The 22,937-nt window shown below is 44.2% G+C and overlaps 1 protein-coding gene across 1 annotated transcript in view; it reads right to left on the minus strand.

Annotated features, from left to right (window-relative positions):
- Nucleotides 1–293: 293 nt before the first annotated feature.
- LOC142210149 (sialic acid-binding Ig-like lectin 12) overlaps nt 294–22,937 on the minus strand; it is a 31,993-nt gene continuing 9,349 nt past the window's right edge. The window contains exons 2-10 of the mRNA XM_075279176.1: nt 19,392–19,760; nt 17,894–18,256; nt 13,566–13,859; nt 9,703–9,963; nt 5,958–6,066; nt 4,840–4,894; nt 2,042–2,121; nt 566–611; nt 294–404 (exon numbers count right to left, since the gene is read on the minus strand). Coding sequence (XP_075135277.1) covers nt 294–404; nt 566–611; nt 2,042–2,121; nt 4,840–4,894; nt 5,958–6,066; nt 9,703–9,963; nt 13,566–13,859; nt 17,894–18,256; nt 19,392–19,760 — 1,688 coding nt within the window. The remainder of the gene's footprint in view (nt 405–565; nt 612–2,041; nt 2,122–4,839; nt 4,895–5,957; nt 6,067–9,702; nt 9,964–13,565; nt 13,860–17,893; nt 18,257–19,391; nt 19,761–22,937) is intronic.

The raw sequence follows: 22,937 nt of genomic DNA on the forward strand, positions 1-22,937 counted from the left end.
GTTTGCATGGATTTCCATCCCATATTCCAAAAAAAATGTACAGTGTGAGCTCTATGTGGGGCTCACAATCTACATAAAAAATAAAAAAAATAATCCATATCCAAGCCTAGTCTATAGTAGATCTGAGTGACTGAAGAGAACTTACTCTCCGAGTTGTGAGCAGATCGTATCAAATTCTTGGCATGGACCCAATCGTGATGTTATTGCAGGACCTGAGTCAGTAGTAATGGCATCTGCTGGGACATCTGAGGACACTTTGATCTTGTCTCTGCGGTATCTATAGCATGACATGTCTAAATATTCAGCTCTGCATATTCTGTCTCTCCGGTGTTTCTTGTTGTTGGTGAGGGGTGATTTGCCGGGGACAGCTCCACTGACGTGTAGATGACGGAGTGCTCAGGATCCTGGCCCAAAAAAGAGAAACATGTCAAGAGAGATAACATGGAAATATCTAAGTATCTTTCTTTCTATCCTCATGTCTATGACCTTCGTACTAAGGTGCCATTAACCCTTCTATTGCCTAAGGGCCTTTCAAGATAATAACCCCGTCCCACTTTGTAGATACCTTGTTTGTTTCTTCTCCTTTGTCATCTTGTCCAACCATAGAGTTCCTGTAAATTGACAGAGACGTAAACTCCATAAGGCAGTCATAGGAAAATATGAAAAACACTTTGTGGAAAATATTGTGAAATTTAGAACCTCCGCCCAAAGAGAAACATTGACACTATATGCATTTAAAAGGGTCATACATGAATCTTTATAATAGTTCAGAAACATCAGAATGTCGGGAGTCTAAAACTCTGCGGGAAGAATCCCGATTTGTTGCCACCGTGGTTTTTCCCACAGAGCTTTTTTGGTGCGGGACGTCCCGTGGAGCCTTAGCCATAGTCCACTACATATCCATAATACAATGCAATGTTCACTTGTCTTTATTAGGTTTAGACCATGATACTTTGTTACAGAGGACAACAGTGACATTTATTGGGCACTAGCAGTACCCACGACTTTGTCCGCCACCCCCTGACACCCTGCGCAACCCACCTACCCACCTCCTGCACTCGCCCGGGCCCACCGTCTTCAACGCACCCCCCATGTGTCTCCCCCGCTGTGGTGCAGCCTTTGCCACCAGTCCTGCCCGAACGCTCCACCATCCCCTCTCCACGGCTCGCAACAATAGCCCCCGCTGGTAGAAGATATGCAAATCCCCCCGCTGCACCCCTACCACAGTTCCCTGTGGGCCCACCCCTGAATACCCGGCTCCCCTTTCCCCGCTGGACCTCCAACATCCCTTTCCCCCTCCCCCCCCAACAACCCTCTGCATGCCCAGACCCCCAATATCCCTTTACCCATCCCCCCAACAACAACCCTCTTCAACCACTGACCCCCAATATCCCTTTCCCCTCCCCCCCACCAACAACCCTGTTAATCCATGGAGCCCCTACATCCCTCTTCCTTCCCCTCCCCCATGCACTGTGAAAGTCCCTAATCCCCGCAGACAGCAAGCCCTGCGGTGTGGTAGCCAGAGTCCCGCGGCTGTTCTTCCCGACGGCACGTCCCTGCTGCTTATGCGGCCACCTGCCGATTGTGTGCTGAAGCGGCGAGAACTTCTGCTGGCTCCATGCTCCTGGCTGGCTTGGCAGCATCGCTCCGAACCCGGGAGAAGCCGCCATTTTCTCCGGCAAGGACTTTGTGACTGGTGCCGCCCACGCAATGCCACAAACTTATGAGGCCGCTCGGTTTCCCCTGCGGCCTGCCCCAGACTGCAGCCACGCAATCGCAGCCCAGCTGAAAGACCTGCGATGATGTCATCTCAGGTCCTACAGCAGAGGCAGAGAGAACGTTCGCCGGTCGCGGTCGGGATACCGGGTGAGTGTGGGACCTAAGACGTACCCTACTGCTCCTTCCTAGTGAATATCTAGGTATGTATGAAATCTGACCTAAATCCGTTCAGCCGTTTGGCTGTGATTGAGGAACAAACATCCAAACACAAACTCACAAACTTACAAACTTTCACATTTATAATATTAATAGGATAACCTACCGGGCTGGTGGTGAGTGTTCCATTGGTGGACGATCCAAGTTTACATACAGTAGATTATCCATCGTCACCTCCTCCGACATCTGAGTCAAGATGCAGATTATTGGTTAGGAATAGATAAATGACAGATATGGGAGATGAGATATTGAAGCTGAAATATGTATTTATAGTAATTCTAGTAAAACTGAACACATACAGTACTGTGGGAAAAATTCAGCAAAAATCAGAATTCTTTCGGCTACAGAAGAGTTGATTCTTTACTTTTGTCAATTAACAAAATTCTAAGTAAATGCAGAAAAGAGAGAAATGTAAATCCCATCAATATTCAGTGTGACCTTTGCCCTTCGCCTTCCATCAGCTCTTCTCGATACTTGCAGACAGTTTTGGCAGGACTCGGCAGGGAGGTTGTTCCCTCCATCTTGGAGAACTAAGCACAGATCTACTGTGGATGTTGCTTGCTCCAATCTGTCTGTCTCTTCATGTCATCCCAGACAGACTGGATGATGATAAGATCAGGGCTATAACTATGGGGGGGCTATATCATCCCCCCAGGACTCCTGCTCCAAAGGGTAAAGGTGACACCAAATATTGATGAGATTTACATAAAGTATTAGCCTATCCTGGATGCAGCAGTGAGACTCATCTGTTGCTGCTCTGATGCTCCCACCCTGTGTCTGTCACTGCACAGAATATTCTTTAACCTTCTCACTCTCAACCACAAAGCCCTTGACAGTGTCATAACACCATAACACCATACATCTCCTCCCTCATCTTTGTCTACCACCTTACCCACATGACCTCTGTTCTACAAATTACCTATGAAAAATATCCTCCATAATTCTGAACTTCGCACTCCTATCTGTAAGACCTTTGCTTTTGTGCTGCACCAGTTCTCTGGATTGTTCTTCCCTGGACAACTGAATTATTACTTAGCAGCGGCACTTTTAATCATCTTCTAAAAACAAACTTCCCTTTCTCCTTGTACATTTTCCATTACAATGTGGTCCCTTCTTTCAGCTTTATCTCAGCACGTTCTAGGAAGTTCTTTGTACAGATGTAGCAGAGTAGAAATTTACAGGTGAATAATAGAGATGAGCGAACAGTAAAATATTCAATATTCCATATTCGATTTGAATAGCCGCTCAATATTCGACTAATTGAATGAATTTCGAACCCCATTATAGTCTATGGGAGAAAATGCTTTGTTTCAGGGGATCCCGCCATTTGACTCAGGAGAGTCACCGAGTCCACTATGACACCCCAGGAAATGATGCCAACACCTCTGCAATGCAACTGGGACAGCAGGGGAAGCATGTCTGGGGGCATCTAACATGCCCAAGTCACTGTCGGGATCCCTGTCAGCTTGCGATATGTGTGAGCTGACTTTTTCCCATAGGAATGCATTGACCAGCGTTGATTGGCCGAATGCCATACAGACTACAGTACAATCAACGCCGGTTCTGCCGGAGGCTCGTCTGTGAGGAGGCAGAGTCTAATATCGGAGCAGAATGGAGACTGCTGTGGACCAATCTTAGACTCCGCCTCCACCAGCAGAACCAACGTTGATTGGCCGAATGCTATACTCTGTATGGCATTCAGCCAATCAACGCTGGTCAATGCATTCCTATGCCGAGATGTAGCAGAGCTGGCCATGCGCTCAGCTCGGCTACTCCGAAGATGCAGTCGAGCTCAGCGCACGGCCAGCACTGCTACATCTGAGATGCAGCAGAGCTGAGTGTGCATTGAACCCTGCTGCACACTCAGCTCTACTGCATTTCTGTGTGTGCTGAGCTCTGCTGCTTCTCTGTGTGTGCTGAGCTGTGTCAGCACTGCTACATCTGAGATCAGACACAATGGAAACTGCTGTGGACCGATCTTAGACTCCGCCTCCTCCAGCAGAACCAGTGATGATTGGCTGAATGCTTTACTCTATATGGCATTTGGCCAATCAACACTGGTCAATGCATTCCTATGGGAAAAAAGTCAACTCGCGCATATCGCAAGCTGATAGGGATCCCGACCAGATAGAGCCCCAAAGAGCTGTGTGAGTGACATTCCCCCCTAAATAAAGGTAATCCCTAGCTAACCCTGCCTGTACATCTATCCCTGTCTCACAGTCACATACAGCACCGCACCTCCCATGAGGCGACCTGAAGCGACCACTTCAGGCGGCGCTATGCCAGGGCCCCGGGGAGGCATTTTTGCTGACCTAAGCCAGTCCAGGACAAGCTGTCCTGGACTGGCTTAGAGTCACCGTCACTGAGCGGTGGATTGGGGAGGCTGCCCCTTACGCTCAGGCAGAGAGCAGGTCCTCTCCCTGCCTGCTCTCTGCCTGCTAAAGACGCTCACTCCGCTCGGCCCCACCCCTTCTGCTCGGTCCGCCCCCTCCTCCGGGGGGGGGGGGGCGGCTTTCTGACGTCTGCCTCAGGCGGCAGACACAAGTGGTTCACCCATGGTCACATAGTCCACAGTCTCAAATTAATCGAATGTTAAATTCACCATTCGTCTAATTGGAGGTCACCTGATTTCGGCAGCCAATTACTTTTTATGATTTTTTTTCGATGCCTCCGGTGTCGTAGTTCCTGTCCCACCTCCCCTGCGCTGACACTGGTGCAAAAAAAGCGCAAGGGAAGGTGGGAGGAGATACAAATTGTTACTGCGTTTGCCTCGTGGTATTCGATTCCAATAGAATACCCTGAAAGGCCTGATATTCGATCGAACAGTGTTCGCTCATCTCTAGCGAATAACAAAAATAAAATAAAATAATAATAATAATAATAATAATAATAATAATATTCTACCTTGGCTCTCACCTCAGATCTTTTCTTTTCTGTGAGGACTGAGGTTCTTCTTTTTCTAGAAAAGAAAAAATTAGTCCAACATGCTTGTGTCACATTTATCAAGTGTCAGACATTTTTTAGATTTTTTTTTTTGCAAAGGGACAGGTGGTGTGGTTTTATTTTCTGACCTTGTGCACCAAAATCTTGTCACATTTTTAAGCAAACTCATAGGAGGTGTTAGGGAGGGTTCACATGGTGTAACGTGCCGCGTGATGTGGCACGTCTACGCCGCGGGACCCTTTGCGGGCCGTACACGCTCCCATTGATTTCAATGGGAGTGGGGATCGTATGCGCAGCGCTAGTTTGCGGCCGTGATGTGACACTCCCTCCTCCCGACTAGGTCCATTCATTTGGGCCTAATCTGGAGCGGAGTGCGTGACTACCTGTGTTTTGGACCGAATCCTGAGACGGCCTCCACCTCAGGTTCAGGTCCAAAAAACCCCATGTGAACTTATCTATCTAAATCTAATGCAGTGTAAGACTGACAGTTTCACTGTCTCACATTCAGGCTACAGCTTCACGTTGCGGAAACAAAGGGAAACATCTAAGTACTTTCTTTATGTTTTCCATTCCTTTCAAGCCATTCCTGACTCAAAATTTGAGCAAAATCTACAACAAAAAAAAAAACGTTTCCGTAATGGGGCCTCAGCCTTAGGCCGGGGCCCCATAGGACGTAAATGCCACAATTTGCCTGCGGTGGAAACAGTGTGGGAAAAATCGCAACATTTTACAGTCAGGGCAACCACAGTGCGGACAGACCGCAATTTCTGAAACCGTCGTAGTTTTGGAAATTGCAGCATGTCAATTATATCTATGGAAACTCCAGAATGAAGATAAAGAAGACTATATAGTAAATAGGGAGGGAGAAAGGGAAGTAAAGTCATGTAGAGGGGAAAAAAGGAACACAGCTGAGAGAAAAATGAAGGAAAGAGGAAGAAATGGAGGGAAGTATAGAGAAGAAGTGATAAAGGACAAAGGAATGGAAGGAATCAGAATGAGATAAATATTCTATATAGACATATGTGATGTTATTGATCACACCGCACACACTATCATATATAATACACATCACTATATACCTCTTTACAATGCAGAGAATCACTACCAGGAGTATGATAACCAGAGCCGTAAATCCTGCGGCACCGCCAATGATCAGAATGTTTTTATAGTTCCCATCTTCAGCTTCATCTGAGAAAAAAAAATCATAAGTTATACAATTTATATCAGTGATATTATCCAGGATCACACAGGCTTTGCTACGTCCCTAAATTCTCTGGATCTTCTTTAGAATGTTTGCAACATTATAGGATAAGTTCCCTTCATTGCCCTAATTTATACCACAACCATTAACACCACTCTCTTATAGATACTGCTAACTAGAGATGGGCGAATCAGCTCATGATGAGGAGAGGTCGCCCTAAACATTGCAAATTGTTTTTTTTTTTTTTTTTTTTACAAAACTGAACAAATGGAGATTCCTCTCCAGAAAACTAAAATGGTCACCACATTACAGGTGAAGGCCCACAGGAGGTGACAAAAATCTAAATAAATTTTCACCTTCCATTATTTCTCATGGGCCTTGTCACAGCATCTATGTTTTACAATATGTACACTATGTTTTATAGATAGGTTCCTAGGAGCCCTAAGAGTATTCTACACTATGTATTATAGATAGGTTCCTAGGAGCCCTAAGAGTATTCTACACTATGTATTATAGATAGGTTCCTAGGAGTCCTAAGAGTATTCTACACTATGTATTATAGATAGGTTCCTAGGAGTCCTAAGAGTATTCTACACTATGTTTTATAGTTAGGTTCCTAGGAGCCCTGAGAGGATTCTACACATTATTTTATAGATAGGTTCCTAGGAGTCCTAAGAGTATTCTACACTATGTATTATAGATAGGTTCCTAGGAGCCCTAAGAGTATTCTACACTATGTTTTATAGATAGGTTCCTAGGAGCCCTAAGAGTGTTCTACACTATGTATTATAGATAGGTTCCTAGGAGCCCTAAGAGTATTCTACACTATGTATTATAGATAGGTTCCTAGGAGCCCTAAGAGTATTCTACACTATGTTATATAGATAGGTTCCTAGGAGCCCTAAGGGTATTCTACTATATGTTTTATAGATAGGTTCCTAGGAGATCTAAGAGTATTCTACACTATGTTTTATAGATAGGTTCCTAGGAGCCCTGACAGTATTCTACACTATGTATTATACTAATTTAAAGTGTGGTTCATACTGAATATGTCCTTTCCAAATCAGAAACCCAAGCTACCAAATCCGAAAATGATACAAATCTTGAGAGTTTTGCCTATCTTTACCGCTAACCTTTCCTATCACTGATCATTGTACGAGTAAGCTACACTATAACCTTTATCTAAGCCAATGAATCCCAAGCCAAGTGTAATCCGCTATATATCCAACAAGATAATAAGAGGATACAAAGTATCTCTATTATTCCTACGGATGATGACAATGGGAATAATAGAGGGGCTAGTTATCCTCTTATTATTTTGCTAGTTTCCCTCGCTCTCTCTGAGGTTTTGTTGGGTATATTGGGGGCTGCACTTTAATTGGCTTACAGTAATTTTAATTATTCATAGATAAATGTTATTTCTTAGCTTACTCCTTCAATGATCAGTGTTAGATTTACATTGAGTCCCTCAGTGACTTGAATCCTACATTCCTCTTATCACTCGGCTGACCCTACACTATGTATACACACTGAAATACTTCATGGAAATCTATCTACAGAATCTTTGCTCCTTTATGTTTTTTTTTTTTTTTTTTTTTTTTTGCACTTCTTAATGTTTTTCATTTTTCATTCCTGGCTTTGTTGATGTTTCTGGATAGATCCGATTATTTGATTTCTTACATTAGCGCTGTTCATCTACTCTTGTGATGTTTCTTATATGAATGTGTGTATCGCTTTAAGATCTCTTAACATCACAGTGAACAGAGACTTGCAACATATGTGACAAACTGAGACATGTAGCTCATGGCAGCCACCTAGTGGAAACATTATTGTAATTACAGCGCAATTTCAAGAATCAATGGCAGATCAAAAGTTGGCACTCAGTTATTAGCAATGTATTGAGAAATGTAGTTGTACAGTTTATATATATAACTCTTTAATGAATATTGATCTCTATTTTATGGCAATCATTAAGTGACTTTTTATGGAGATGGAACCCACGTCGGACCCTGAAGAAGTTCTGATTCTATTTAACTCCTTGATCACTGCAAAATGTAAGAACTTGTCATGATCCAAATAGTCTTCTCCTTCACTAGCCATTCATGTAAAGCAGTTGTATCTTACTGAGGAACCTCACCTAGTGAATCAAGGGGACCTGCCAAGGACCAAGTGCTGCCCTTACATCTGATGGTCCTCGTAAGTATCATCCTAGATAAAGACTATGCAAAAAATATGCAAATCTGTTTCCCAAGATGTAAATAGGGAAGCAGTGCCTCTGTTGTTTCCCTATTTATATCTTGGGAAACAGATTTCCATATTTTCCCATAATCCCCCCCAGTGGAGCTAAAATGGCTTTTTGCAAGACTCCATACGCCTGAGAAGCTGGTCTCTCCTTAGGGAGTGATATTATCCCCAGAACCTAGATAAAGACTGTTATAGTGGCAGAAATTGTAATGGAATAGTATATAGAAATACACAAAGACATTATAGATCCCAGGAGATGCAGAAACTCAACCCCTTAATGCAGAATGATGGTATATATAAGCAAAGAGGCAGATTGATAAGAAAGGAGAAGTAAAAGGACAAGGGTTAGTATGAAATCTTGGTAAAACCGAATGTTCCTTTATGAAACTGAGCAGTGAAACAAGGCAAGAGCTGGGTCTCTACTCATAACACAACCACAGGCAGGACGCTATAGGGTGCATGGGCCAGAGCAGGACGCCATAGGGTGCATCAGCCAGAGCAGGACGCTATAGGGTGCATGGGCCAAAGCAGGATGCCATAGGGTGCATGGGCCAGAGCAGGATGCCATAGGGTGCATGGGCCAGAGCAGGACGCCATAGGGTGCATCGGCCAGAGCAGGACACCATAGGTTGCATCAGCCAAAGGAGGACACCATAGGGTGTATCAGCCAAAGGAGGACACCATATGGTGTATCAGCCAGAGCAGGATGCCATTGGGTGCATGGGCCAGAGCAAGATGTCATAGGGTGCATCGGCCTGAGCAGAATGGTATAGGGTGCATCGGCCAGAGCAGGACGCCATAGGGTGCATCGGCCAGAGCACGACACCATAGGGTGCATGGGCCAGAGCAGAACGCAATAGGGTGTATCAGCAAGAGCAGGACGCCATAGGGTGCATCAGTCAGAACAGGACGCCATACGGTGCATCGGCCAGAGCAGGACGCCACAGGGTGCATTGGTCAGAGCAGGACATCAAAAGGCGCATCGGCCAGAGGAGGACGCCATAGGGTGTATAGGCCAGAGCAGGACACCATAGGGTTCATCGGCCAAAGCAGGACACCATAGGGTGCATCGGCCAGAGCAGGACGCCACAGGGTGTATCAGCCAAAGCAGGACGCCATAGGGTGCATCGGCCAGAGCAGGACGCCACAGGGTGTATCGGCCAAAGCAGGATGCCACAGGGTACATTGGTCAGAGCAGGACGCCATAGGGTGCATCGGCCAGAGCAAGACGCCATAGGGTGCATGGGCCAGAGCAGGACACCATAGGGTGCATGGACCAGAGCAGGACGCCATAGGGTGCATGGGCCAGGGCAGGACGCCATAGGGTGCATGGACCAGAGCAGGACGCCATAGGGTGCATCAGCCATACTAATACGCACCTTCTGTAGTGAAAGAGAAGACTGCAGACTCTCTGGTTCCCATGTCATTACTGGCAGTGCAGATATACTTCTCCTGGGTCTTATTCTGCACACTTATTTGTACATCCACTTTCACTAAGGTCTTGGCTTTCCCAGCTTTATACCAAGTGTATTTAGTTACCGGTGGATTAGCCTGACTTCTGCACTCTAAAACGATATTGGCGTCGCCTTCACCTTCCTCAATGTAACTGAGAGCTGAAATTGTTACATTCTGAGGCTTATCTGTAAGAAGATAAATAAACCTTTTAGGGTTCCTGGTGTAAAAGCTCAGCATCACTCCCCAAAGCAGCTTCTACTGACCATCTTCTGCTACGTCCCATCTGTACATTTAAGCATTATTTAAAGAGAACCTTTCATGTCCTTACTATTATATACCACTAGGACACTGACGGTGTGCAGAATACAGCACACTTTGAGCTTTGTTGGTTTGTGCCCAGGTGTTGGAGATAATGGTGCCGGCACTGATATACCCCCACTATCAGAAAGGCAGGGCTAACAGACAATTGTCATTGATGGGCTGTGAAGAACGCCGCCCCGTTGACACTAGACTGTAAGGCCCACTCTTCTGACAGTGGAGAGATATTGGTTTGCAAAACTAACTGCACCAATATCTCATGCGTCAGGGGGCACACCCCAAAAGAGGACAGTGCACTGAATTCAGCACCATAACTGCCTTCTAGCGTTATATAATACCACCCATCTGCAAGGACATGAAAGGTCCTCTTTAGATTTCACTTTCCTTCTCTATCTGAACTTCATGAAGACTTATTCGCAACTGCTATGAAATTGTCAATTAAGAAATTTGCAAAATTATGACAATGGAATTTCTGGAAACAGGTAAGTAACAGGACTAATGGACAGAAAGTAAAGCAGCCTCCTATAATCCTATACTGATCTGGTTTGCTGAGTCTGAGATCAGCAATAGCCGACATGCAAGGCAGGATAAACTTTGCTGCCTGGAACCCAAGGTGCAGCCATAGAACAAGTTACCAGATAATAGATGCAATTGCAGGTTAAGGACCAGAACAGAAACCTTATGGTGAGCAGAGAAGGTAATACACAAACTGGGGTCAAAACCAGGAGAGTACATGAATAGACACAATGAAAGTAGATGCATGCCAGAGTCCAAGCCATGGTCAAGTCCAGGAGGTTACTGATGAAGCTAAATTAGCAAGAGAAGAGCAAGCCAAAATTAGTAAATCAAAAGTTTGGTAGAAAAAACAGGGAGAGGTACTAGGAATGAATTCTAAGAACAAAGAGTCTGGAAACTAACGTAATCACAGGCAAATATTAGCTGCTGAGCCAGGTTTAAAGAGGACCTTTCATGTCTTCTAGACAGCCAACAGTGCACTGAATTCAGTGCACCTTTGGCTTTTGCGTTATGTGCCCTGGGGCTGGAGATATTGATGCTGTTAGTTTTGGCACCGGTATCTGCCCACTGTCAGAAGGGCGTGCCTGACAGTCTAGATGGGCTGGGTTGATCTTCTGCTCTCCAAAAGCGAGTATGCGTACCATAAATCTTCTTCCCCTCTCTCACTCTAGTGCACCAGTTGGCAGAGGTGAAAAATTTAGGATGCACAGACTAGCAGCCATCAAAAGAATTCAAAAAGGAGATAAAAAAAAGTTTAATCAACCTTATTGTGGTCAAAGTGACCTGTGTTGCCCCCCACCTAGCTTATGGGTCCAGTCGCAACTGTGACTTCTCAATTATGCCAGTGCTTATGGACCACATAAGACTCCTGAGCCGAAGTGTGACTGCACCCTCTGCACCTCCTAATAGGCTCTATATCATGTTTCATGACCTATTATCTCTCAAGGAGATTCAATGGTTTAAACTGTTGGCTTGCAGCTGAGATGTTGCAACATACTCGACTTCCGCTGGATTCAGGGCTCTCTCTCGCTGTTACTGGTTTGATAATCTTTATACTAAGGTTGCAGAAATACTGCGATCTGGATATTAAATGGTTTGGCCCAAGAACAACATTATCTACTAGATAGGCAATCAATCATCTCTGGGAGTCAAGATACGATCCCTACAATCATGAGAATTAGTCTACCTGAATTTATGTTACATTGATACATTTATGTGCTCGTGCTAGTGTATACAAGACTACTGTTACAATTACTCCTATTGGACTAGGAACAATGTATTTGCCATCACTCAATCCCATAGATATGAATGGAGTAGGATTTCCCTCCATTCACATGGGCAACTTGGTAACCATTGATCTAGTGATCAGTGGGGTTCCTAATGGTCAGACTCCCAGCGATCATACACCCATTGGAGTTCTTATCCAAATTCAAGGCAAATCGATTGTATTATTTTTAGCTAGGCTTCTGTTGATGATTTGCATATTGACATCTGATGTAACACAGATTGTTTTATAGGCTTTCTTCATTTGACGACCTATCTTTAGGTTAGATCATCAATGATTACTGTGGATCCAGTACCTGGGACTCCATGGATCAACTATTTGATGTTGCAGGAGGACATTATGTTGTCAGCCGTATCAGTAACAATGTTTAGACATTGCAACTTTCAGGCTCCAGATCTCACCATCCACTACAGCTCGGAAGGCGAGACTCCCATTATTTTATAGACAACCATCTTGGCTATCTCATACCTACATGTGACTTGTAACTATTTAGCATATGATTTGTTATTCTTGACAAGTAACTGTAATGTTACTGTTTTGCTTCTGGTGGTGGAAAATTTTTTTTCTACTTGTATACTACAAATGACATCCTGCTCTCACATTCCCTAATAGCTCAGGGTGTTATTAGGTTGATTCCCAAGTGAAAGGTCAGTGATTCACATCAAGGATCAGCCATGAAGAAGATTTCCCCAAAAAAATATAGGTCCCCCTTAGAGATGAGCGAGTAGTATTTGGTCGAGTAGGTATTCGATAGAATACTATGGTATTCGAAATACTCGTACTCGATCGAGTACCACTCGCTATTCGAATGGAAAAATTTGATGCAGAACCAGCATTGATTGGCCGAATGCTATACAGTCGGCCAATCAACGTTGGTTCTTCTCCTACCTTTAGAAGTCTTCTCCGTGCAGCTTCCCCGCGGCGTCTTCCAGCTCTGAATTCACTCTGCCAGGCATCGGACCTGGGCAGAGCCGACTGCGCATGCCCGCGCTACAAGAAAATGTCCGCTTTGACTGTAAGCGGCCATTTTCTTGTAGTGCGGGCATGCGCAGTCGGCTCTGCCCCGGCCCGATGCCTGGCAGAGTGAATTCAGAGCCGGAAGATGCCACGGGGACGCTGCCCGGAGAAGACTTCTAAAGGTAGGAGAAGAACCAGCATTGATTGGCCGACTGTATAGCATTCGGCCAATCAATGCTGGTTCTGCATCGAATTTTTCCATTCCAATAGCGAGTGGTACTCGATCGAGTACGAGTATTTCAAATACCGTAGTATCAGAACGAACCTCACTCGTGGACTTGGTAAGTATAATTTGATCGAACGTTGCCTACCCCTGAAACGAGCATTTTTTCCCCCATAGACTATAATAGGATTCGATATTCGATTTGAGTAGTCGAATTTTGCGGGGCTACTCGAAACGAATATTGAATATCGAGTATTTAACTACTCACTCATCTCTAGGCCTCCTTGCTCGTTTTTATAACTTTTTTACTCTATGTTATTTTTCCCTGGATTTGTGTTCCTTTATTTTTTCTGTTTAAGTATTGCTATTGTATGATCTTTAACTTTTTTTAATTTTCTGCTAAAAATATATATATTTTTCGGAGTTTTCATTGATGACAATAAGAAATAGAGATATTATCATAAATAATATTATTGTGGATGACTTACATTGGATATCCAGGGTTATAGACTGCCTCATGGTTTGGGTATTTGGGAAAGTAGCCTTACACTCCAGCTGTGATTTGTCATCCTTATGTATAGGAATATATCTGATTATAGAATTTATCCTCCAAAGTCCTTGTATAAATTCCTCCTGGCTTGTGGTGACTTCTAAGCCGGGTTTATTCCATGTAATGGTGGGGGGGCTGGAAGCGCAGGTGTGATTTACTGAGCACCGGACAGTGACTGCTTCATTCTCTCTCATCTTCTCCGGTCCTATTATTACTGGTTTGGGTGGAGAATCTGAAAGAAAGGTCGGAGGTGAAGAAACAATTGGAATGGGTAAAGAGTGACCTACTGCAGGGTCTATATACTATATATATATATATATATATATATATATATATATATATATATATATATATACAGTCCTATGAAAAAGTTTGGGCACCCCTATTAATCTTAGTCATTTTTAGTGCTAAATATTTTGGTGTTTGCAGCAGCCATTTATGTTTGATATATCTAATAACTGATGGACTCAGTAATATTTCAGGATTGAAATGAGGTTTATTATACTAACAGAAAATGTGCAATATGCATTAAACCAAAATTTGACCGGTGCAAAAGTATGGGCACCTCAACAGAAAAATGACATTAATATTTAGTAGATCCTCCTTTTGTAAAGATAACAGCCTCTAGTCGCTTCCTGTAGCTTTTAATCAGTTCCTGGATCCTGGATGAAGGGATTTTGGACCATTCCTCTTTACAAAACAATTCAAGTTCAGTTAAGTTAGATGGTCGCCGAGCATGGACAGCCCGCTTCAAATCATCCCACAGATGTTCAATGATATTCAGGTCTGGGGACTGGGATGGCCATTCCAGAACATTGTAATTGTTCCTCTGCATGAATGCCTGAGGATTTGGAGCGGTGTTTTGGATCAATGTCTTGCTGAAATATCCATCCCCGGCGTAACTTCAACTTCGTCACTGATTCTTGAACATTATTCTCAAGAATCTGCTGATACTGAGTGGAATCCATGCGACTCTCAACTTTAACATGATTCCCGATGCCGGCATTGGCCACACAGCCCCAAAGCATGATGGAACCTCCACCAAATTTTACAGTGGGTAGCATGTGTTTTTCTTGGAATGCTGTGTTTTTTGGACGCCACCAAACAACTCAATCTTTGTTTCATCAGTCCACAGGACCTTCTTCCAAAATGAAGCTGGCTTGTCCAAATGTGCTTTTTTATACCTCAGGCGACTCGGTTTGTGGCGTTCTTGCAGAAACGGCTTCTTTCTCATCACTCTCCCATACAGCTTCTATTTGTGCAAAGTGCGGTGTATTGTTGACTGATGCACAGTGACACCATCTGCAGCAAGATGATGCTGCAGCTCTTTGGAGGTGTCTGTGGATTGTCCTTGACTGTTCTCACCATTCTTCTTCTCTGCCTTTCTGATATTTTTCTTGGCCTGCCACTTCTGGGCTTAACAAGAACTGTCCCTGTGGTCTTCCATTTCCTTACTATGTTCCTCACAGTGGAAACTGACAGGTTAAATCTCTGAGACAACTTTTTGTATCCTTCCCCTGAACAACTATGTTGAACAATCTTTTTTTCAGATCATTTGAAGCGGGCTGTCCATGCTCGGTGACCATCAAACTTAACTGAACTTGAATTGTTTTGTAAAGAGGACTGGTCCTAAATACCTTCATCCAGGATCCGGGAACTGATTAAAAGCTACAGGAAGCGACTAGAGGCTGTTACCTTTGCAAAAGGAGGATCTACTAAATATTAATATCACTTTTCTGTTGAGGTGCCCATACTTTTGCACCGGTCAAATTTTGGTTTAATGCATTTTGCACATTTTCTGTTAGTACAATAAACCTCATTTCAATCCTGAAATATTACTGTGTCCATCAGTTATTAGATATATCAAACTGAAATGGCTGCTGCAAACACCAAAATATTTAGAACTAAAAATGATTAAGATTAATAGGGGTGCCCAAACTTTTTCATAGGACTGTATATATATTGGGGGGTTGTTTTGTTAAAGGGAGTCTGTCAAGACCAAAAGGAAAATCTTCCAAATCAATAATAGTACCATATCGGAGCCTTTAATAGAAACAGAAACATGTTGTGGTGGCCGCTAAAGATGGACACATCTCTGATCATTTGTTGTGTCTGAGGTTCGAACTAATCGATCTTGTTCGGATAAAACATGAAGTTAAATTATTATGCATGTAAGCCCAGGGGAGGTGAAAGAATAAAAAAAAAAAAAAAAATTCATACTCACCTTCCCTCATTTCTCCAGGGCCTCCTCAAGGTATCTGGCCATTTTTTGGTCCTCTTCTGGCCTCTTGGCCAATTGTTACAGCTGAGGCCCAATCACAGCTCTCAGTGGTGGCCGTAGTCCAGAAGAGGACTGCGAGAACGCACCGGATGCTTTAAAGAGTTGGGTTGAGCGATTGGGATTGGAAAAGATCAGATTCCGATCGGCGATCGAGCAAATTTCACGATCGCGATCGGAATTCCGATCCCCATCTTTTTAGGCGGGATTGAGGTCTCACGTTTGTTCGCACAATGCTTGGCTACTGGCCAATAGGTTTGAGCGATCGGGATCGGAAAAGATCGGATTCCGATCGGCGATCGAGCAAATTTCATGATCGGGATCGGCAGGAAAATGATCGAAAATTGGATTTTAAAAACGATCCTGAAATCTCAAGATCGGCTCAACCCTTATAAAGAGGTGCAAAACAGGTGAGGTAAGGTAAATATAAGTGTTTGTTTTTTGTTTTTTTTACACCTCCCCTTGGACTTCACTTATTTTACTCCCAATTCATGGGTGACAAACCTCAAAAGACTTAAAGGGGCTCTATCAGCAAAATCATGCTGATAGAGCTCCACATATCGAACCCTTTAAATAGGCTATTCAGGCACCGTAAATATTATATTAAACTACCCCCCATTTTAAAATAAAACCCTAAAAAAGAATGTGCTCTACTTACAGAACGTGCACTGTGGGCGGGCATTCAGGGTGTGTCTTCTTCCACACCTCCTCTTCCTCTGATGTCCTCCGGTCCCGTCCTCCTCCGGCGCTCGCAAGCGGACACTGATATAAAAAAATGGCCTGGGCGCCTGCGCAGTAGCCGCTGTAGCAGCCGCATGCTACTGCGCAAGCGCCCAGGCAAACGCTGGAGGAACACGGGACCGGAGGAAGAAGAGGCGTGGAAGAAGACACACCCTGAATGCCCGCCCAGCGTGCACGATGCGTAAGTAGAGCACATTCTTTTTTAGGGTTTTATTTTAAAATGGGGGGGGGGGGGTAGTTTAATATAAGACTTACGGTGCCTGAATAGCCTTTTTAAAGGCTATTCACGCATATGTGGGGCTCTATCAGCATGATTTTGCTGAGAGAGCCTCTTAGTTCATACAAACGCAAAACTTTTGGAAAACTTGGGTCAAAGCTGGTTCCATCTAAACTCATCAACTCATTACTAGAGATGAGCGAGTAGTTAAATACTCGATATTCGATATTCGTTTCGAGTAGCCCCTCAATATTCGACTACTCGTATCGAATATCGAATCCTATTATACTCTATGGGGGAAAAATGCTCTTTCAGGGGTAGGCAACGTTTGATCAAATTGAACTTACCAAGTCCACGAGTGAAGTCAACAGTCAAAGCGGCCATTTTTTTGTAGCATGGGCATGCGCAGTCGGCTCTTCCAAGGTCCGATGCCTGGCAGAGTGAATTCGGAGCCGGAAGACGCCGCGGGGACGTAGGAGAAGAACCATCGTTGATTGGCTGACTGTATAGCATTCGGCCAATCAACGCTGGTTCTGCATCAAACTTTTCCATTCGAACAGCGAGTGGTACTCGATCGAGTACTACTCGCTCATCTCTACTCATTACTAATGGCCACAAACTCTGGCCTGAGCAGAGCAGACTGCGCATGCGCGTGTATGCGCGTGCATGCCCGCGCATGCGCAGTCAGCTCTGCCTAGGCCGGATGCCTAGGCAGAGTGAATTCCACCCGGAAGAAGACGCGGGGACGCAGCGCAGAGAAGACTTCGGAAAGGTAAGAGAAGAACCAGCGTTGATTGGCAATGTATAGCATTCTGCCAATCAACGTTGGTTCTGCATCGAACCTTAAACTTCGAACAGCTAGTAGTGTTCAATCAAGTACGAGTATTTCGAATACCATAGTATTCGATCGAACACCTACTCGCTCATCTCTAATAATAATGTAAGGATGGCAATTACATGAAAGCTTAGAATGACTGATCATTGGCTAAATGCAAATGCCCAGAGTTAATAAAATGTCCCCCCTATTTACCTATGATGAAGAGTCTAGTGACTTTTCCATTATGGAGCTCATAGGAGTTGATATCTTCATTGATCCCGGGATAGACCTCGTCTGGTTCTTGCACATTATCGATCCGCAGGGTACAGTTGTCCAGAGAATTTCCCACCAGAGACGTTCTTCCCTTGTACTTTCCTTCCACATCAGTTGGGTTTCTGCTACTGAATATCTTCGGATATCCTATTGCTGTATTCTTATACCAGAACAAGGTAAAGTTTTTAGTATCATCAGGATAGGTGAGTTTGCAGGGAACATCCACACACGAACCTTTTAAAACTTCTATGGAGTAAGGGATCTTAAATCCCCAATCCTGGCATGAGTCAGTTTCTTGGCAACCTGAGGAAATTCCAAAATGACAATTATCGCACATGTACACTTACTTGACCCCTGTGCGTGACACCTACGATATGTTTGTGAATAGTGTGCACCAGAATAATTTCCCATCATGCACCACTTATTTGTTGCCTCAATTAGCAAGAGATGATTTGTGATGCTTATGATGTGCCAAAAATTGTAAGGTCTTTGATTCGTGCACCAAGTATTTGTTCCTACCAGGTAACCTTTCTGTCTATAGATAGTTTTCTAGTATAGAGGGATAATATTGAGGTGCACATTTAGCCCAAGGCTCTTTCCTGTGCCAAATGGGCATCTCAAGCACCGATCCTCAACGCGCTGCCACATTTTGCAAATGTAGGTGAAGAACAGGGTGGTGCTGGCAGATTTATTATAACCCTCAACAGTTTCCTGGCAAGAAGTAGAATGGTTCCCCATCTCCCCATCTGCAATGGAGTCATAGTATTTCCCAAAGTGTTGGCCAGGTCAGGTGACAATGGGCACTCTATTCCACATCTTTTGGGATTGTTCTCTGCTGTTTTTGGATGGAGGTCAAGGCCCTTACTGATGGCCTTTTTCTGCAGGGAGTCCCACTGAACCCTCTCACCTACCTACTCAATTTACTACCCAGATACCTGGGTGAAAAGACTTCCAAGCTACTTCTATATCTGTGCACCACTGCTAAAATATTCATTGTTCTCCACTGCAAGAAGAGGCTCCCCCCTACATGTCCTGAGCTACTCACTCATGTAAAGGACGTCCGTAGTCTGGAATTCCTGACCCCTTCCTTTAACCACACGGTGGAGGCCTTTGATTCCGAATGATATTCTTGGGACACCCATTGCAACATGCAAGGTCTCTCACTCTTACCCCTTGTTCCCTTTCCTTCCCTTGTTTCCCCTGTTGTCCTTCCCGTACTCTCTGTTCTACTCTCTGTTCACGCCGTCCCCTGTCCAATTTGTCCGGGGTTTAGGACGGAAACCCCTGGACGGACAGCGGTGGTAGTGTGTACGCCCCCTAGAGATATGTTTTCTTCTAGAAGTACAATAGGTTAATAAAATTGTAACAAAAAATTGTATTACAAAATTGCAATACAATACAATAGAAAAAAAAATGGAACAATGGAATGTCTAAATACCTGAGACGATGACACGGATATATCTCTTTTTGTTCTCTGTGTTTAAATCAAATGCATTGATCTTCTCACTGATCCCCGGATAATACTGCGCTGTATATCTCACGTCCGTTATTCTCAGCGAGCAGTTGTTTGTTCCATCTCTTATTAGTGAGGTGCGACCTCTGTAGTCCAGGATGACTGTAGAGGAGTCTTCGCTGTACACTATCGGATATGAGATTTTATTGTACTTATACCATATTATATGGACCTCTCCAGGGTCATCGGGGGCAGTGAATGTGCAGGGAATCTCCACATCAGAATGTTTCACTGCAGTTATGGATTCTGGGAAAGTAAATGTCCATTTCTTTTTTTCTTCATCTGCAAAACACCCTGAATAATGCAAATCATACAAAAAAATGCAATATATTACTAAATAAATATACTAAGATAAGATAATCCTTTAATAGTCCCACCGTGGGGAAATTTCAGCATGTTACAGCAGCCTAGTAATACAGATGCAGGATAATACACAGTGATATATTATAGACGTAGACACACATAAGCTGAGAAAAATACTAGAAACCCATAACAGCAATGGAAGAAAAAGAAAGAAAGAAGACTTCAGGATCATTTAGTTCTCAGTGCAGAGTGATCTTTGCTTAGCCTGATGTAGATTATACAGCCTGACTTGGGAGGAAGAATCTCTGATAGCTCCTTCTCACACTTGAGGTGAAGCAGTCGGTCACTTACAGTGCTGCCAAGTGCTGTCAAGGTCTCATACATGGGGTGGGATTTATTCTCCAGCATGGCGGTCACCATGGACAGTGTTCTTCTGTCACCCACCACCTTTACTGGGTCCAGGGGGCTCCCCAGGACAGAGCTGGCCCTTCTCATCGGCCTGTCAAGTCTATTTCTGATCTTTTCTGTCTGGTTGATATACTGCTCGCCCAACAGGCCACACCGAAAAGATGGCTGAAGCAACCACAGACTTGAAAAAGGCCCTAAGAAGTGTCCCCTGGACTCCAAAGGCCCTCAGCCTCCTGAGCAGGTAGAGTCTGCTGTGGCCCTTTCTGTGCAGCGCCTGCAGGTGATCAGCCCAGTCCAGCTTATTATTGAGGAGCACACCCAGATACTTACAAGTCCTGACTATCTCAATTCCTGTCCCCTGGATCTCTAATGGGATTGGAGCACTTCTCCATTTACTAAAGTCCACCACCATCTCCTTGGTCTTCCCAGCATTAATCCTGAGGTGGTTCTGCTGGCACCATTCAACAAAGTCCCGGTTTAAGTCTCTGTATTCCCTATTGTCACCAGCAGTGATGAGGCCTACTATAGCAGAGTAGAGATGAGCGAGTACTGTTCGGATCAGCCGATCCGAACAGCACGCATGCATTGAAATGAATGGAAGCACCTGGTACTTCCGCTTTGACGCCAGCCGGCCGCTTAACTCCCCGTGTGCCGGCTGCGTCCATTCATTTCAATGCGTGCGTGCTGTTCGGATCGGCTGATCCGAACAGTACTTGCTCATCTCTATAGCAGAGTCATTGGAGTACTTTTTGTGCTATTAGCATACTCACGCTAATCTCATTCTCACAGCGGGAGATCCCCAGGATTATGTGTATTGTAACCCTGCTTAGCACGCAAAACTTTGTCTATGTCTTTAGCCAAAACTTCAAAGGAAACTTGGTTTTATGACAATATTTCTCCAGGAGAACCTCCCACAGTTGCACCATTAAATTCCTCTGTTGTGCAAGATGAAGATGAACGATTCAAACCCAAACTCGGTACTGTTGGGAGCAGGGAAAAGGTCCAAACACAGAACTATCTAAAGAGGATTGGTTTGTCATCCTTGGTGTCTATACAATGGGGGTCTCACCAGGAATCTCATCATACCCCTTGCTTGACACTACTGTACTCTGATGAGGAATTATGACTATTCATGGTTATTTCATTTTAAGGATGGAGGGTGGGACTTCCCTTCTCAGTGATGGAGACCATGTGTGGGCAAAAATGTGAGGGCAGGTCATGGCGTGGACTTAAGCCAGTGCCCGGAGGCCGAGCAGTGAGGCCTGAGAGCTCTGAGAAGGATATGAGCACATGTTCAGTGACCCCCTAGGAGTGAGGCCCCAGCAAACCAAACTACAAACTCATTTTGGTATTGTTTCTTTTCTGTCTTTTATTCCCATTTTATTTTCTTTATGTTATTGTGATTGTACCTGCATTTGCTTGACCATCCATTGATGTGTATTCTGTACATGTTAGTGGCTAGTACTGACCTACTCAGGCTAAATATATAACATTTTCTATCTATCTACTTTCTTGCTCTGCAATCTCTCTCATAGGATCTTGCCTTTATCCTTCTTTTCAATCTCTGTCCACATCACTTGTTAATCCCAACAACTTTTGACCTTAAAGGGTTGAGAAAGAAATGCCCCTTTATGGTCTCAGTCTCAGTTTCCTAGTCCATAACAAGTTGCTGCACAGTGACAACTGGACATTTTGGCTGGACAAAAGCCAACATTTTCAGACATGTTTATAGTGCTTGAAACATATCATCATCATCATCATCATCATCAATTTTGTTGTTATTATTATCATCATCATCATCAATTTTGTTGTTATCATCATCATCATCATCATCATCAATTTTGTTGTTATTATTATCATCATCATCATCAATTTTGTTGTTATTATTATCATCATCCTCCTCCTCCAGGGAGCTTAAACAAGCATATATTAGATTGCTTATACTATAGACTCAATACTATAGCTTTGCAGTTTATTGTAAAATACTTTGGTTTCTATTACATTCTGCCAGACACAGTGTTACGGTTCTGTGTGTATATATATAAATATTTTTTTTAAACTACGGAACCTCTTAGCTGTAGAACATTACAACAAGGTCCACAGGCCCAATGGTGCACAGCTGTATGTCTGACCTCAAATGTGAACTACTGCAAGACACTGCAGCCTGGACTAAATGTGAACAGTGTGTACTGTATGACACTCCATGTGAACAAGGTGCAACTAAAACCCTGCCAGTTTAGCTCACTGGCCAGGTGCACCAGTACAAGTGAAACACACGGCTGCCAAGGGTTAAACACTCACCCCAGGCCAGCAAACACCCACACTTACCCCTGCGACAGCTAGGGGCCACCACAGAAGTTTTAGAACATTCTCCTGCACACAGCTTGGAGTTATCAGGGGAGTTTGCAATGGTCTTGCACACAGTTTGGAGTCCCAAGGGGGGTTTGCATGCTCCTGCACACAGCTTGGAGACATCACACACCCATGCTCCCGCACACAGCTAGGAGCCATACATGAAGTCAGACAGTACACATAGGCTATCTCAGAGACCATACCTGCCGCAGATCTACAAGCTGGAACAGCGTCTACCGCTCCTAGCCCTGGTGTAGAGCTGACAGTTCAGGGCTTACAGGTCCTAACAGCACCCAGGAGAAGCAGAGGAACCCCACACAGAGGCCTAGTCTGAAACCTGCCTGAATACTGGAGCCTATCCCTGACTACTGTCATTCACTCCGTGGACTTTGAGGAAATTTTAGTGGA

This window comes from Leptodactylus fuscus, chromosome 6, assembly GCF_031893055.1.
Source record: "Leptodactylus fuscus isolate aLepFus1 chromosome 6, aLepFus1.hap2, whole genome shotgun sequence".
Lineage (NCBI taxonomy): Eukaryota > Metazoa > Chordata > Amphibia > Anura > Leptodactylidae > Leptodactylus > Leptodactylus fuscus.